This window comes from Thamnophis sirtalis, unplaced genomic scaffold (assembly GCF_051295495.1).
Source record: "Thamnophis sirtalis isolate CommonGarterSnake01/CBP01778 unplaced genomic scaffold, rThaSir2_p1.2 scaffold_15, whole genome shotgun sequence".
NCBI classification, from domain to species: Eukaryota; Metazoa; Chordata; class Lepidosauria; order Squamata; family Natricidae; genus Thamnophis; species Thamnophis sirtalis.
In genome coordinates this window covers 34,450,820-34,467,652 of record NW_028261395.1, presented here as the reverse complement: position 1 = coordinate 34,467,652, position 16,833 = coordinate 34,450,820, and the positions used below count along the sequence as shown (strand labels likewise).

General features: G+C 39.9%; 1 protein-coding gene across 1 annotated transcript in view; it reads left to right on the top strand.

Annotated features, from left to right (window-relative positions):
- Positions 1–94: 94 nt before the first annotated feature.
- LOC106543541 (cadherin-23) overlaps positions 95–16,833 on the top strand; it is a 41,442-nt gene continuing 24,703 nt past the window's right edge. The window contains exons 1-11 of the mRNA XM_087702427.1: positions 95–127; positions 667–813; positions 858–909; positions 990–1,448; positions 3,923–4,039; positions 4,168–4,392; positions 5,328–5,497; positions 8,210–8,347; positions 9,819–9,938; positions 11,564–11,741; positions 15,041–15,252. Coding sequence (XP_087558553.1) covers positions 95–127; positions 667–813; positions 858–909; positions 990–1,448; positions 3,923–4,039; positions 4,168–4,392; positions 5,328–5,497; positions 8,210–8,347; positions 9,819–9,938; positions 11,564–11,741; positions 15,041–15,252 — 1,851 coding nt within the window. The remainder of the gene's footprint in view (positions 128–666; positions 814–857; positions 910–989; positions 1,449–3,922; positions 4,040–4,167; positions 4,393–5,327; positions 5,498–8,209; positions 8,348–9,818; positions 9,939–11,563; positions 11,742–15,040; positions 15,253–16,833) is intronic.

The following is a 16,833-nucleotide window of genomic DNA, read 5'->3' as shown; positions in this document are numbered from 1 at the left end:
GATTTAATTATGTCTATATAAATTGTTTTGCCTATCTCTTTTTTTTTTAAGTATCAAAGACTGTCCCTTTTGATTGCAAACAATTTGATATGGCATGGACCAGTATTTCTCCAACTCCAGCAACATTGTGAGAGGCGGATTTCAATTCCCAGAATGCCCCAGCAAATATGCTGGCTGGAGAATTCTGGGAACTGAAGTCCACATCTCTTAAAATTGTTGAGGTTGAGATACACTGACATAGACCATAGACAGAGCCTTTTTCATTTCTCATTAAAAAATCATACAACCCTCTGTGCAATGTATAATTATCTGTTGGGAATTGCAGTTATTTGTGCTTATGTTTCCCACATATCTTTTACAAATAAATTGTGGAAAAGTAAAACAAGTTATTGCAGCATCACAGTGGTGCACATCTTGCTCTACGGCAGGGGTGTCAAACTCAAGCCTGGGGGCCAGATTTGGCCCGCAGGGTGCTTAGATGTGGCCTGTGGGGCCGTCCTAGAAACAGCAAAGCACTGGCCCACAGTGCCTCTGCCAGCAAAAATGGAGCTCTCAGGCTCCATTTTCAGCTGCAACGGCCTCCTGCCTCCCTCTGCCAGTGAAAACGGAGCTTCAGGAGGCCATCGTAACTGAAAATGGAGTTCTGGAGCCTGTTTTTGTTGACAGAGCGCTCAGACCATCACAGGTGCCCCCATCATGAGTAATGTCAAGCTGGCCATGCCCATCGTGGCCACGCCCACTCCTGCCCCCGAGATTAAACACAACCCTGATTCGGCCCTTGATGAAGTCGAGTTTGACATCCCTGTTCTAAGGGTAAGTTTTATAACTTCCTTTACATTGCTCTGCATTACTCACAGAAACTTATGGAATTGTTGGAGATCAGTTTGGGTTACCTGGAGAATACTGGAGGTCAGATGGACTAATTCAAAATGTTTCTTCTGAATAGCTGAAATATCCTCTCTAATAATACAGTCTGGGATTCCCCCTAGGTTTTTCCGTGCTTCAGGTAATGGCAACTGATATGGATAGTGGCCTCAATCGGCAGCTGAGCTACCGGATAGAGAGTGGAGCTCAAGATAAGTTCTTGATCCATGCTAAGAGTGGGGTCATCAGCGTGGCCAATATAACTATAGACCGAGAAGAAAAGGACCACTACCGCTTGACAGTGGTTGCTACAGATCAAGGCACGCCGTCTCTCTCTGGTACTGCCACCGTCAGCATCCAGATTGATGATGTCAATGACTCTCAGCCAGAGTTTCTTAATCCCATCCAGACTGTCAGTGTTCCTGAATCAGCTTCCGTAGGCACAGTTATAGCTGAAATGACAGCAGTTGACAAAGATCTCAATCCCCGGCTGGAGTACTATCTCATTGAAATCCTGGCCAAAGATGATACGGATGCTCTCGTGCCCGACCAGCAAGGAGTTTTTTCAGTGGATTTTCAAACAGGTACAAGAGTTGGAAGTAAATATGACATGGATCACCACTGGGTACGGGATCTAACAAATATGGTTAAAAACAGCAGAAGGTGGGGAAAAAACCCTAATGCTTTGTACATTAAAGCTGAAAATAATATTATTGGTCCAAATTAGCAATTATGCTAAGCCAGTGTTTCTCAACCTTGGCTACTTGAAGATGTCTGGACTTCAACTCCCAGAATTCCCCAGCCAGCGAATGCTGGCTGGGGAATTCTGGGAGTTGAAGTCCAGACATCTTCAAGTTGCCAAGGTTGAAAAACACTGTGCTAAGCCATACATCAAATGTGCAATCCCAGATTTTAATATATTGGGGCTGAAAAAAACCAGCCATTTGCCCTTTAAGGATCAGTTTCCCTTGCAAAATTGGAATATCAACAGAACAAAAAATGGCATGGAAGATGGCCTCCCAATATCTTCTACCTTTTTTTCTTTCCTTTTCATATTCTGCACTTTTTTTCTTTCTTATTCTCCCTTGCTTTCTTGGGCACTTCCAGACTTCAATCTTTGCAGTGTACAAATCCTCTGCTTGGTTAATTTAAATGTAGCAGGGATTGAACTAACTCTTCTGGCTATTTAACACTCATAGGACATCAGTGGACTTAGTATATTACCTTCTTTGTGACTTTGATAATGTCACAGAGAACCAGCCAATGACCAAACAGAGCAAAGGCCAAGGGCAAAAATTGATTGGCCATCAGCACTTCAGACCACCCCTCAGTGTCATATGAAGACAGTTTTCTTCTATCTCATCAACCAGCAGGGCTCCTACCTCCTCAGTTTGGGGGCAGAACATCAGTTTCTCCCTATCTTTATAAAGAGGAAGGGAAAAGGAGAGGGGAGGGAAAGGAAAGGAAAGGAAAGGAAAGGAAAGGAAGAACGATAACAGTTCTATATTGAAATTTTTGATAGTCCTGCCATCACAGCTCAGTTGATCAATAAGAAGTTCAGCTTGATTAAGTATCATTATTGTCTGGAAGAGCCCTCTGTATTTTTCTACGCACTTTTGGTGGATACTTGCTTTAACTAACTATCTCTTTGCTTTCCTTATGGCTCTCAGACCAGCAGGTTTGATTTCTGTGTTTCTGTGTCTATGCTATGTGTTATCTTTGCATCTCTGTCAACACTCTATTCATTCTCATCATCATCATCATTATCATCATCATCATCATTCCTGGTTTAGTGCTGGTTTGTGTCTGGCTAGCAAACTATACCTTGTGCCACAGCCTTCACAGACTGAATGATGATCGTCCTCAGAAGCACATAAGCAGCTAAGGGAATGGGAGGGGCAAGCATTTTTAGGGTAAGTGATCCTTTGTCTCATGATCTGGTTCGCAGGGGAGTGTAACAAAGCTTCCTTGATCCAATGGCATGATTAGGTGATCCTCAAAATTTGCTCCTGGTTATTTGCTCAGAATTCATGTATGATTTTGAATCATGATTTCCCTAAGCAATGAGGAATATTATTATCAACAACTTTGCTAGGTGGCTTAGACTGAGAAATAGTTATTTCTCAAGGTCACTTGCTAAATTTCGTGGTTGAGCAGAAATTTCATGAAACTGTTCATGGAGGGTAAATATAATGCTGTTGTTCTTTTAAAGTTTGCAGTGATTTAAGGAAATAACATATACATGCTCCTCAAACTCTCCATAAATGTAGCCGCATGTAAGTTCTAGCAAAATATAAGCAACTTTATAAAGTTCATATAAAACAGAGTATTAATCACAAGTCTTAAAAGACATGCTAACACGAATTTACAGAATATAGCACCATCTTGAGTTTTTTTTCTTGATGAATGTATTTTATTCTCCTGAGAGCATAGGCACCAAAGACAAATTCCTTGTGTGTTCTATCACACTTGGCCAATAAAGAATAAAGAATTCTAAAGAATTCTTAGCTGACAATGGGAGATCATCTGCAACCCCTGTTCTGAGGAAGCCTACTTTAATATTATTTCTGTACAGAGAGAAAAGCACATTTCATTCGAGCACTGGGATCAATTTAGTTTAGAGTCAGTCATCTTTCCTACAGATGCCCTTTCACAGGTATGTTTTTGTTTATAAATACAAAGACATGGGCTTTTTAAAGTAAGTAGGGCACAATTAGACTGGATATGTGTAGAATAGCACTAGCACTAGGACTTAGATTTATATACCACTTCACAGTGCTTTACAGTCCTCTCTAAGCAATTTACAGAGTCAGCCTATTGCCCCCAATAATCTGGGAACTCATTTTACCCACCTCGGAAGGATGGAAGGCTGAGTCAATCTTGAGCCTGGTGAGATTCGAACATCCAAACATCCAGTCAGCAGAAGTAGCCTGCAGTACTGCACTCTAACCACTGTGATCTTTGAGGTGGAAAAAGAGATCAGGAAGAAGAACGAAAGACTTTTCAGCAATTCCCCATAATTTTATGTGTCTTTTTCTCTCCGTTTTGTACTTTTTAGGAGCAGTGAAAGTGAAGTCTACTCTAAACAGGGAACTGGTGGCCACTTACGATGTCACAATCTCTGTCTATGATAATGCCAGCGAGGTGCTGGAGCGCTCAGTGAGTGTGCCAAATGGTGAGAGAGTTTCTACTCCAGATTAGATTAATAATGGTGTTAATATTTTTACTTTAAAGAGAGACCGCAAAATGGTTAATATTCAGGTTTTCAATACTACTTGTCTTTTACTTCTCTCTCTTTTGTAGCCAAGCTGACCGTAAATGTTTTGGATGTCAATGATAACGCCCCGTGGTTCCGCCCTTATGGGGCAACATTTTTCACAGAACGGATAGTAGAAGGAGCCACCCCAGGGACCACGTTAATATCTTTGTCGGCTGTAGATCCAGACAAAGGTGTTAATGGGCAGATCACATATCAGTTGTTCAACCTCTCCCATGAGGGATATGTCCAGCTTGAAGACAGCTCAGCAGGTAAGATCTGTTCTGACCTAAGCTTCCCCAAAAAGCATGAGGCAGAGTCCTGCTTCTGACAAAACCCCTTTTATTCAATGAATGTGAATTCCTCTCATTCACATTCAGCAAAGGCCTGGCAAACAGTCTTTCAAAGGAATATTTATGACTACAGACCTTATCTATCTTGGAAATCTGCCATGTAAATATTTCCCAAATGAGGTGCTGTGCAAGGAAAGACTGGGCTCAGAGTCTCTGAGATTCACGGGCAGATCTTCACACTCCTGAAACTAATCTGAATGAACGAATGAACGACATGACCAAGGAGATATCTTCGGACAGCGCTGGCTCTTCGGCTTTGAAATGAAGATGAGCACTGCCCCCTAGAGTCGGGAATGACTAGCACATATATGTGAGGGAAACCTTTACCTTTAAACAAATATCTGCCCAAACTGTATCAGGGTGCTGCATCATTCGTTGCCTTCTTTTTTAGTTACAATCAAAAATCCAACTTGTGGTACCCTGGATAATAATAAATGTTTGGTTCCTATGTTTGTTTGAGGGGGGGGGGGGCTTTTTGTGTGAATATATAGTCTTTGCATGGGCTTTATGATGTAGGAATATGTATAAAAGACATTAACCTACAATGAAGTGAAGCATAATGGTTCAGGATCGTCATTTGTTTCCAGACACAGATTACATTTCTAGACATTAAATATGAGAATAACCTTTTGGTTTGCTTATCCCAAATAGTGCAGAATATTTATTTTAAAATTAATCCCAAGGGCCTTAACATCATACAATACCATGATTTTATATTCCAGCAGCAGAAACTGTATGTAAAAAGTCTTTGTATCCTTTTAAGCATGTTGTAGACATAGAATGAGAGGACAGGACATGTTTCATAAAAGGATTATGGACAATAACAATCTTCATGTTTGTCTGATCACTCTTAGGAAAGGTAATTTCAAACCGAACAGTTGACTATGAAGAGGTCCATTGGCTAAATTTTACTGTTCGGGCCTCAGACAATGGGATTCCACGGAGAGTTGCTGAAATACCAGTTTATCTAGAAATTGTGGATATCAATGACAACAATCCCACGTTTAGCCAGCCATCTTACCAGGTGAAAGCAAGAAATATTTATGAGAAATTAGGAGGGAGAGACAGACTGGGTAAAGGGTCATTGTGTTCTTCTCAGTTATTTTTCCTATTTGAAATACTTTTCTTTTGGCAGCCCTGTGGTTGAAATGTAGGGTTGAATGATCAGGATCACACTAGGCAGGGGAAGGGAACGTATATCTTTCTATCTATATATAAAAGCCAAATATCATTCACTCATCATGAAATCTCCAGAACTGTAAAGCCTACTAACTTGGAATTTGGCATGTATGTTCCTCTTGACTTCTAGGTGCTCGCTAAGAAATGACCATCAGATCATTAGTATTTGTTATAGAGTCATTAACACGCTCTGATGCTAAGGAGTTCTACGCCTCCTCCCCACCTGAAAAGAACTCTGTTCCAATTGCCAGTTGCCTTCTATTAACACGCTTTGATGCTAAGGAGTTAGACATTCTACTCCCCCTCCCCACCTGAAAAGAATTCCGTTCCAACTGCCAGTTGCCTCACATTCCATTACCTCAATTCAAACTGGCAGAAATTCCACTCCGTCACTCATGAGCGGCCTGGGGCTCCTTACAGTACTAAATGTCGGTACTCACCAAAATGTCTATGCCTTCCACCTATGGAACTGCTTCCGGACTCAAGGTGGTGGGAGCGATATTCCCTTATGTGTTTCAATCACCGACCACTATTGAGTCAACAGATTGTGAACTGAATTTCTCCTGCATAGCCCAATCACATAGTTTTGCTGCGAAGCACTGGTATCCAGCTACTATAATCTATATAATCAGAATGTGATGTATATTAATAATATATAATGCAGTTCTATATAATGCACTTATTATTTTTGTAGCAGGGATGAAACTGTTGTAAGAACTTAAAGTTACAAGAATTGACTTGTATTTTCAGATGTTTGGAACCTCCTCTGATGATGTTCTACAAAAGCTCTTGAAAAATGCAGAAGCAGGACAAAAAGTTGAGATCTTATTGTCTGTCCCCTCCATCTGGTGGCCAGACTCATACTCCCTCTGAAGGAGAATTGTTTTAATTATCCATATCTATTAGGCTTTGACAGACTTATGTTTACCTTCACGAGATTGTTTCATCTTTTTAAAAGCAATTTTTAAAAGTTGGTACTGTAGTACTTAATACTGCAATTAGCAAATTAGCTTGTCGGTTGTGTGAATTATGAATCAAATTTATGTCATTGTAATAATATTATTATGTCATTGTAATAATATTAGTTAAGACAATATCTCATATTATATTATTCATTTACTTAGCCACTGTTTTTCAACTAGGAAGATTCATAAAATGGTATCCATTCTATTAACCATAGAATGGTTAATTAAAAATGTAGGTGTTTATTTTAAACAAATAAAACATGCTGGCTGTGGAATTCTGGAAGCTGAAGGCCATACATCTTAAACTTACCAAGTTTGAAAAACATTGGTCCAAAGTCACATGACACAGAAGAAAAAGAGAGGAAGGCAGAAGGCAAACAAAACATTCTTGTAATGTTATATGAATCTTACAATGGAATTTTTGGACCTTATTCTAGGTATTTAGAAAAAGAGGAACCCAAAATAAATCTTTGGTAAAGGTTCATGAACATTCATTCATTCATTCATTTATTCATTCATTTATAGAATTTATATGGCTGTCCACTCACTTTCAGTAACTCTAGATGGCTTACCAAAAAAAAAACAACCAATATACAAAGAGTAAAAACAATAACCAAACTAGCCACTTGATGGGCTCCACCCTACTCTGGGTTCCCCAGGCTTGTTGGCAAAACCAGGTCTCCATGGCCTTGCCTAATTTTGCAGGGATGATGTTCCAATGGGAGGGAGCCACCAAGGAGGAGGCCATTATTCTCGTCCTGCCAGATGTACCCCTAAGGAGAGGGGACTGCAACATTCCCTGCCTCCCTGCTCTGGTGGATTGGCTGGGTGCAACTGTGAAGAGACAGTCCTTCAAAAAACCATGGAGGGTTTTAAAGGTGACAGGTAGCACCTTGAATTGCACCTCTAATTGTATATTAGAAGCAAGGCAAACTCTGAACAAGATGGCTTCTCAGGATGGTGATCCAAGTTTTATTTGCTCACTCAACTGGTCTAGAAGACTTCCAGTGAGCTTTCCAACCCTATGATTGTATAGCCTGATCACTCAAGAAATCTGCTTAACTCACATAATAACTGAGTGTATGCAGGGGTGGGATTCAAAAATTTTAGCAACCGGTTCTCTCCCTGATTGCTGGGTGGGCGTTGCCATGGTGGGCATGACCTCCTCGGCCTCCTACACCACAGTGGTGGGGGGAGCTTTCACCCTCCCCATGCTACAGAGGCTTTCTTTGAACCTCCGGGAGGGTGAAAATGGCCTCCCCCAGTCTCCAGAGGCCCTCCGGAGTCCAGAAACGGGCCCATTTCTGGACTTCCAGGAGGCCCATTTTTCGCCCTCCCACAGGCCCTGCACTTACCTGGCATCCAAAACAGGCCGCGTGGAGACTCCTGGGAGGATGGATTGGGGTGAGCGGGGCCAACCACTCCTTGCAACTACTGGTTCAGTGAACCAGATCTAAAATTAGCATCCGGTTTGCCCAAACCGGTCCAAACTGGCTGAATCCCACCCTTGAGTGTATGAACTATTATGATGCACTTTTGTAATAATTTGAAGTATAACCACATCTGACTCATGTTTTCCTCTTTTTTTACAGAAGCCTGTCTTTGAGGATGTCCCTCTAGGGACCATCATTTTGAGGGTTCGAGCCACAGATGCCGATTCTGGACGTTTTGCTCAAATACAGTATAGCCTGGGAGATGGAGAGGGGAAATTTGGAATTAACCCCAACACGGTATTAAGGCCATATAAGAGCCCTGGGCTCAAAAGATAATATTCAGGTTTCCAATTTGTGCTAGGATTATTATTAGGCAATACAAAGCAATTAAAGAATAACAAAACCTCTCGCTGATTTGTTTGTGACCTCCCAACTATCTATATCCAGACTAGTATTTTTCAGACCTGGCAACTTTAAGATGTATGGACTCCAACTCCCAGAGTTCCCCAACCAGTAAAATTCTGGAAGTTGAAGTCTACGCATTTTAAAGTTGCCAAGTTTGAAAAAGTACTGTTCTGGATGATATCACTCAATAATGTAGAGTATGGTAATGATTAATAGAGTAGAGTAAGACGAATCTTACTGAGTAAGACTAAGCTAGAACTGAACAGCCTTTTCTGTCTTAACCTTGCATTTGGAAGAGAAATTAAAATATTTGCCAGCTGCTGGGAGAACTAGGTTTTGACATACTGATTAGTGAATTTTCACTTTAACTTGTATGATGGCTTTGCATTATCAATTATTTCCTGTGACAACCCATTTACCATTAATATGAATACTGACTTGCCTTAAATATTATTATAAGAATAAATTATACCCTGTACATATAACGAACAATAAATTGTGCATGCAGCAAACTGAAAACTGTAACTTAGCAGTTGTTCAGATCCAGTTCTGATATAATTTTTCCCGTTGGACAGAATTTTGTAAATAAAAAATGGTGGAAATATTTCTAAAGATTTTATTTATAAATCTGGTATAATGATCACAGCATTTTTAAATATTATGCAGAATCCATTTTCTAAGTGCAGTTTTAAGGGCTAGACACACTGCCTCTGAAACCAATACTAAATTCTATTTATTTATTTTTATTAAGTAATAATAATAAGATTTTATGCTAAAGAGAACACGGTAGTCTAGATATAGCTTTGATAATTATAAAAAAAATATGAGGTAAGAAAATCAACATTCTCCATTTTGCCTGCCATAATGGTAATTAGAAATAAATTACTGAATCCACCCCTGGTATTATATCACAAGTATATAAGTTTCTATACTTGGGATGTCAGATTCTTAAACATAACCACAATCACTCCATGCACATGCAGAAACGTGTGACTAGTTTTTCTTTTTTTGCTTTTTCCTAATTACTTGCATAGGGATTATTAATTATACTATTTATGTTGTTTGTATTTCCTGTCATGGGTTGCACCAGTGAGGCTAAAACCAATTTTATTGTATACATGATGTACAATGACAATAAAGGCTATGCTATGCTATGCTATGCTATGCTATGCTATGCTATGCTATACTAACACTAACACTAACACTAACACTAACACTAACACTAACACTAACACATTAACACTAATACTATACTATGTATTATCCTAACTGTGAAATTTGGAGTCTTCCCATTTGACATAATTTGATATAATTGTATGATATCACTTTCTGATAACTTTCTAAAGTTTTTTGTGTGTTTCAGGGAGATATCTACATTCTATCAACCTTAGATCGAGAAAAGAGGGATCATTATACGTTAACTGCAGTAGCTAGAGACAATCCAGGGGATGTTTCTAGCAATCGCCGAGAGAACTCTGTCCAGGTAACCAATTTATAATAAGGAGAATTTGCTCTTTGTTTTCAAAATGCTAACAAAGTAGCCTCTGTCTTTGTCATCTAGAGATTTCTTTAGACCTATTTATGTCTACTATGCAAAAAAGCGGTGGCTCAGCAGCTAAGATGCTGAGCTTGTCGATCAGAAAGGTTGGCAGTTCTCCAGTTCAAATCCCTAGTGCTACATAACGGAGTGAGCTCCCATTACTTTTCCCAGCTTCTGCCAACCTTGCAGGTCGAAAGCATGTAAAAATGCAAGTAGAAAAATAGGAACCATCTTTGGTGGGAAGGTAACAGTGTTCTGTGCGCCTTTGGCATCTAGTCATGCCGGCCACATGATCACTTTGTCCACTTTGTCTTAGAAATGAGCACTGCAGGGGTGGGTTGCTGCCGGTTTTAATACCGGTTCGCAACCCACATGCAATGCACGTGTACGCGCCGTTCTATGTAAATTGTTCTTTGCACATGCGCAGAACAATTTACAGTGAACCACGCATGCACAGTCACTAAAAACCAAAATGGCGGTGGTCCAGCAGTGGCGAGAGAATCAGTTTAGGGGCGTGGCAGGCCTGGGTTGCTGCCGGTTCTACGACTGAGACCTGAATTCTACTACCAGTTCAGCTGAACCGGGCCGAACTGGGAGCAACCCACCTCTGGAGCACCGGCCCCTAGGGCTGGGAATGACTAGCACATGTGTGTAAAGGAACCTTTACCTGTGCAAAAAAGACTACCACCTACCCATCCCAAAAAAGAACGAAGAGACCCAAGCACCTCTCCACCAGGAATCAGCCTCCAGATCAGCATAGATTAATCCCCAACAATTTTGGCTCCTCATTTTACCCACCTTGGAAGGATGGAAGGCTGAGTCAACCTTGAGCCTGGTGAGATTTAAACTACCAAATTGCAAGCAGCCGGCAGGCAGCAGAAGTAGCCTGCAGTACTGCACTCTAACCACTGCGCCATCTGGCAAGTAAACCAGGACAGAACCAGAATGGGGAGGAAATTCTGTCTTTCCAACACTCCTTCCTTCTTTTTCTGCTAGGTCAATCTATTAATTTATTTTGCCACATATTCATATATATTATTTCCAATACTTGCAAAGGACTTTTAAGGGCTCATGAAATGAAGTTGAAGACCAAGAGATATTCTTCTTCTACAACTTACCCTGTTTCCCTGAAAATAAGCCCTCCCTGGATAATAAGCCCGATCAAGCTTTTGAGTGCATGCGCTAAAAGCCCTCCCCCCAAAATAATGCCAAGTGTTATTTTAGGGGAAACACGGTATAAAAACCCAAGAATCTCACTCCATAAACAAAGATGAATCCGTTACAACCAGCATCCTGTGTCAGCTTGGTATTTTCCAAACTTTGCAGCTTTCAGTGTTGCGGACTTCAATTCCCAGAATTCTTAGCAAAGTTTACTGGCTAGAGAGTTCACAAATGTGAATAGGTGGCATTTACACATTTGGAAATTACCAAGTCTTAAAAGCACTGGTTCGTGTATGCAATGCTGTTACACTATACTGAAAGGATGGCAATTCCATTTCAGTGTTGTACTTCAGTTGTCCCAGGCTCTTCTTCACCTGTAATTTTTATTGTTTTGGTGGTGATTTCAGGTGTTAATTACAGTTTTGGACATCAATGACTGCCGGCCCCAGTTTGCCAAAAAACAATATAGCACCAGCGTATACGAAAATGAGCCAGTCGGGACCTCTGTCATTACGATGACTGCTGTTGACCTTGATGAGGGAGACAACGGAGTGGTGACATTCAACATTGAAGGACCTGGAGTCGGTGTGTATCTCTAGTAACAAACAAAATATCTGTCAAAAAAGATGATTGACAAATCATATTAAATCTCAATGGTACAAACACTAGCTGCATATTTTTATCAAAAGTAATTAATTTTAAACTGCAGAGATACAAATTGGTGCACCATAAGACAAATTTGCATTATATGCTTATTAGTTTTACTAACTAATAAGCAAATTTACTAACGTAAATTTTAAATTTTATCATCTGTGTGTTGATTTCAAAGGGATGTGATGGCTCAGTGGCTAAGACGCTGAGCTTGTTGATCAGAAGGTTCAGCGGTTCGAATCCCTAGCGCCACGTAACGGAGAAAGCTCCCGTTACTTGTCCCAGCTTCTACTAACCTAGCAGTTCGAAAGCATGTAAAAAAATGCAAGTAGAAATATAGGGACCACTTTAGCTAAACTCTTTGGCTTAGAAATGGAGATGAGCACCATCCCCTAGAGCTGGAAACAACTAGCACGCACGTGCAGGGGAACCTTTACTTTTACCTTATGTTGCTTTCCTTTGCCACAATTTCTACTTTGCAAATAAGTTACTGAATGTTGGTAGTTGAGCTTTCCAACAGATGCCAGTTGCTTTGTCCTTCTGTCTTATTTTTACTAATCTATATTTGACACAGCACAGATCAAATCTTGTTACTAGTTTCCTGTCCACTCATTGGTCACCACAATGTAGAAAAGATGTGGAGACTCTAGAAAGAGTGCAGAGAAGAGCAACAAAGATGATTAGGGGACTGGAGACTAAAACATATGAAGAACGGTTGCAGGAACTGGATATGTCTAGTTTAATAGAAAGAAGGACTAGGGGAGACCTGATAGCAGTGTTCCAATATCTCAGGGGTTGCCACAAAGAAGAGGGAGTCAAACTATTCTCCAAGGCACCTGAGGGTAGAATAAGAAACAATGGGTGGAAACTAATCAAGGAGAGAAGCAACTTAGAACTGAAGAGATATTTCCTGACAGTTAGAACAATTAATCAGTGGAACAGCTTGCCTCCAGAAGTTGTGAATGCCCCAACACTGGAAGTCTTTAAGAAGATGTTGGATAGCCATTTGTCTAAAATGGTATAGGGTTTCCTGCCTAGGCAAGGGGTTGGACTAGAAGACCTCCAAGGTCCTTTCCAACTCTGCTATTGTATTGTATTGGCATGAAATGTAATATTTCCCTACTTGCTAGCCAGTTGAAGGTGACTTGGTAGAGAGGAGCAAATTTTGTGCACTGTCTGGGATCTTGAAAGATAAACCTCGATGCCTGGTTTGAAAACCTGATCTGATCTGTATGTATGTCTTCTTGCAAATAGTCCTCTGCATTCGAAAACCCATATCTGTACTCCCATTAATTGTTAACATGGGTTGCCTTCTTTTCAATTTAAAACCTAATTACTTGGTGATGAGTTATTTTTCTGGACCATTTCTGAATGTTGACAATTGAAATGCATTCAAAAAAGCATTTCCTCATTTCCAATATATGCATACTTGTATATAAATGGCTCTCTCTGTGTGTGTTTGTATGTTCCAGCATAACTCCGGAACATCTTGAGCAATTTCAACCAAACATGGTACACAGATTACTTACTTACTGGAAACAAATACTGTGGGGATAAGATACCCCTAACACCCCTTGGGGTGTGTGTTCTGTTAAGATACAGCCTGTTGTGCCTTAAAATGTTTCTACTGTACTGCCTCAAAAGGGCTTCTACTGTACAGCCCTGTGGAAATGCCATAGTAATGGCTTCACAGTACTTCACAAAGAGGCTCCCTCTGGAAGAGGGAAAAATTCAACATTAGAAATTATGTTTGGTCTGGACATTTTCCCCTTATAAATACCCATGCAACACTGAGTTATCACCTAAAACCCAAAGATTTGTTGAAGGAAAAAGCTGAAATATAGCAGGGAGGACAACTTAATAAATAAAGTTTGTCAAGTGTTGCTCTTTAAATGTTAAACATGTAGTATTGGTTTCCAGTTTTTCTGTATGAATAGTATCACTTTTTTGGAAGGTGACCGATAAAAACTCTGTTTCTACAAAACATATTGGTCAATTAATTTTATTATGGGGATTCAGTGTGTTGTTAGAATGGTTATTCGTGCAGCAACATTTAACATGAGTGCCTTGTTATACAGCATTATAGATGCTTTGTTTGCCTATTAACTCATTGTTTTAGCTTCAGGCTTCCAGTAATGTTTCTTGTTTATGTCGTGCCATTAATAACCAAAAAGGTGCTGTAAATAATTCAGTGTGGTGCTTTACTTGCAAGCAAAGTGAGCCACTGTATCTGAAGCAGCCACAACCAGTCAACCACTTCAAAAGTCATGACTGAACATGCATCGGTCACATCACCTGGAGGTATCTTCAACATATGTAGCATAGAATAGGATAGAATAGAATAGAATAGAATAGAATAGAATAGAATTCTTTATTGGCCAAGTGTGATTGGACACACAAGGAATTTGTCTTTGGTGCCTATGCTTTCAGTGTACATAAAAAGACAAGATACATTCATCAAGAATCATAAGGTACAGCACTTAATGATAGTCATAGGGTTCAGATAAGCAATTAGGAAACAATCAATATCAATATAAATTGCAAGGATACAAGCAACAAAGTTACAGTCCTGCAGTCATAAGTGGGAGGAGATAGGAACAATGAGAAGACTAATAGTAATAGTAATGCAGCCTTAGTGAATGGTTTGACAGTGGTGAGGGAATTATTTGTTTAGCAGAGTGATGGCGTTCAGGAAAAAACTCTTCTTGTGTCTAGTTATCTTGGTTTGTAGTGCTCTGTAGTGGCGTTTTGAGGGTAGGAGTTTATGTCCAGGATGGAGCCTGTAAATATTTTCACTTCCCTCTTTTTGACTTGTGCAATGTACAGGTCATCAATGGAAGTAATTGTTTTTTCTGCAGTTCTGATTATCCTCTGAAGTCTGTGTCTGTCTTGTTTGGTTGCAGAACCAAACCAGACAGTTATGGAGGTGCAGATCACAGTGATTCCTCTGTAGAACAGAATCAGCAGCTCCTTGGGAAGTTTGAGCTTCCTGAGTTGGTGCAGAAAGAACATAAATATGTGGAAGTGTGGGTATGCACTTAAACTCAGAAAGTTGGACTTTCTAAGCATCCAACCAAGACTTCAGAGTGTCCCAGTTGTTTCACAAAGCTGAGGAGCAGATCCAGCAGCTCACTTCAAACTGCCTCCTTGAAAAATGTGCACTGCTGGTACTATAAATCAGTTTTTGTAGTTCGTGCCATATCGAAAGTGAGCCGTATCTCTTCTCTCCTCAGAGGCCTTCAAAATTCATAAGGATTCAGGGCTTGTCACAACTCGCAGACGCCTACAGTCCTACGAGAGGTTCAACCTAACGGTGGTAGCTACTGACAAAGGAAGGCCACCACTCTGGGGGACTACAATGCTACAACTGGATGTTATTGACATCAATGACAATCGGCCAGTGTTTGTCCGCCCTCCCAATGGTACCATTCTGCACATTAAAGAGGTAAATCCTTGTATAGATTTTCTCCTACTTGTAATATGATGCAGCAATCCAGAGTTAAGCTACTGTAGTTGTTTCCAGATAAGAACAAAATCAATTTTCTTTGCCTTTCTCACCTTAACTAATCAAACAGCCTAACTAGGCTCTTAACTGTGTGGAGAACCAGAGACAAAACATGAGACTCAAAGAGGTTTCGCAACCTAAAGAGGAAATGTTCTTCAGAATGAGACAATGTTAAAATCCCTGGCCATGCTGTCAAAACCTACTGAATTCTCTTCTTTATGGTAGAACCTGAGATAATAAATGAATCCATCAGATGGCACCCTACCTACATACATAAATGCATCTATATTTATGATGCTGTTCCATGATGGAATAAGTGGTGTTGTGCAAAGCGTAAAAGAGTAAATAGTAACAAAAAGAAAGGAGAGAAAATGTAATTACTTTTAGTTTTCATGGACACTATTCAATATATCTCTTCATCCTTGCAAACATCCTCTTTCCACCATACTCTGATGGTTCTCTAAATTTATGTCTTCTAGGAGTAAGCTTGGAGTATATCCAAGGACACTTTTTTGTCTTTCCTTTCACTCAATGGAGTTGCTCTTTCATGGTGTGTTTGTTTTGCATTCATCTTCATTCTCTCTTTTGATTAAACCATCACAAAGCACTCTAGTGTGCTGGTCACTCATGGTTTGTACAAAATGCACATTCCTTCAGCTCCCAGTCATTCCTGACCCTCCTTTTATCAACCATATTTCTTAAATACCCTCTTCCGTCTGCATTGAACTTTCCATTTCTGTTGACACGGCCGAGTCTTACTTCTGTATATTAAAGTGGGCAGAAGGGTGGTGTTATGCATGATTGTGTTTGCTTCTTTTTACACTTCCCAAAATAGATCACAAGTTAAACATTATCTTTCTGCCAATACATGCACATCTTCCAATGCCTCCATTCATTTTTCTTCTATTGTACCAAGTACCAGTTAGCTTGCAGTTAATTCACTAGTTTGGCAGTCAAATGCAACTACCTTGATCTTTAGTCTATTTCTTTTCCAATCTGTTTAACATTTGTTGGAAATCAAGTACAGCATGTCTTCATATGAAAATGCACACTCTTTTATATCCCTACCTCTAATATCACCAGAAACATTCTTTTTTACATTTATTCCAAAATATATTCACGGGAATATCACATATCCTTCCCTTTACTCCCTGCTGAGTGTTGAATCATTCACTAAACATTTCATTATAAATGCTTTACTTCCACCAGATATTATTCTTCTTTGCACTAAGCAATCAATCTTCAATTTCATATTCATGTAAAACACTGCGTAATTGACCCCATTCACCTCATGATATAATTTCTTTAAATCAGTGTTTCTCAACCTTGGCAACTTTAAGATGTCCGGACTTCAACTCCCAGAATTCCCCAGCCAGCATTCGCTGGCTGGGGAATTCTGGGAGTTGAAGTCGGGACATCTTAAAGTTGCCAAGGTTGAGAAACACTGATTTAAATCAATAAACGTATAATAACTTTTCTTTCTCACATTCAAAATAATTCTCAGTGCTCTACAGAAGGGCA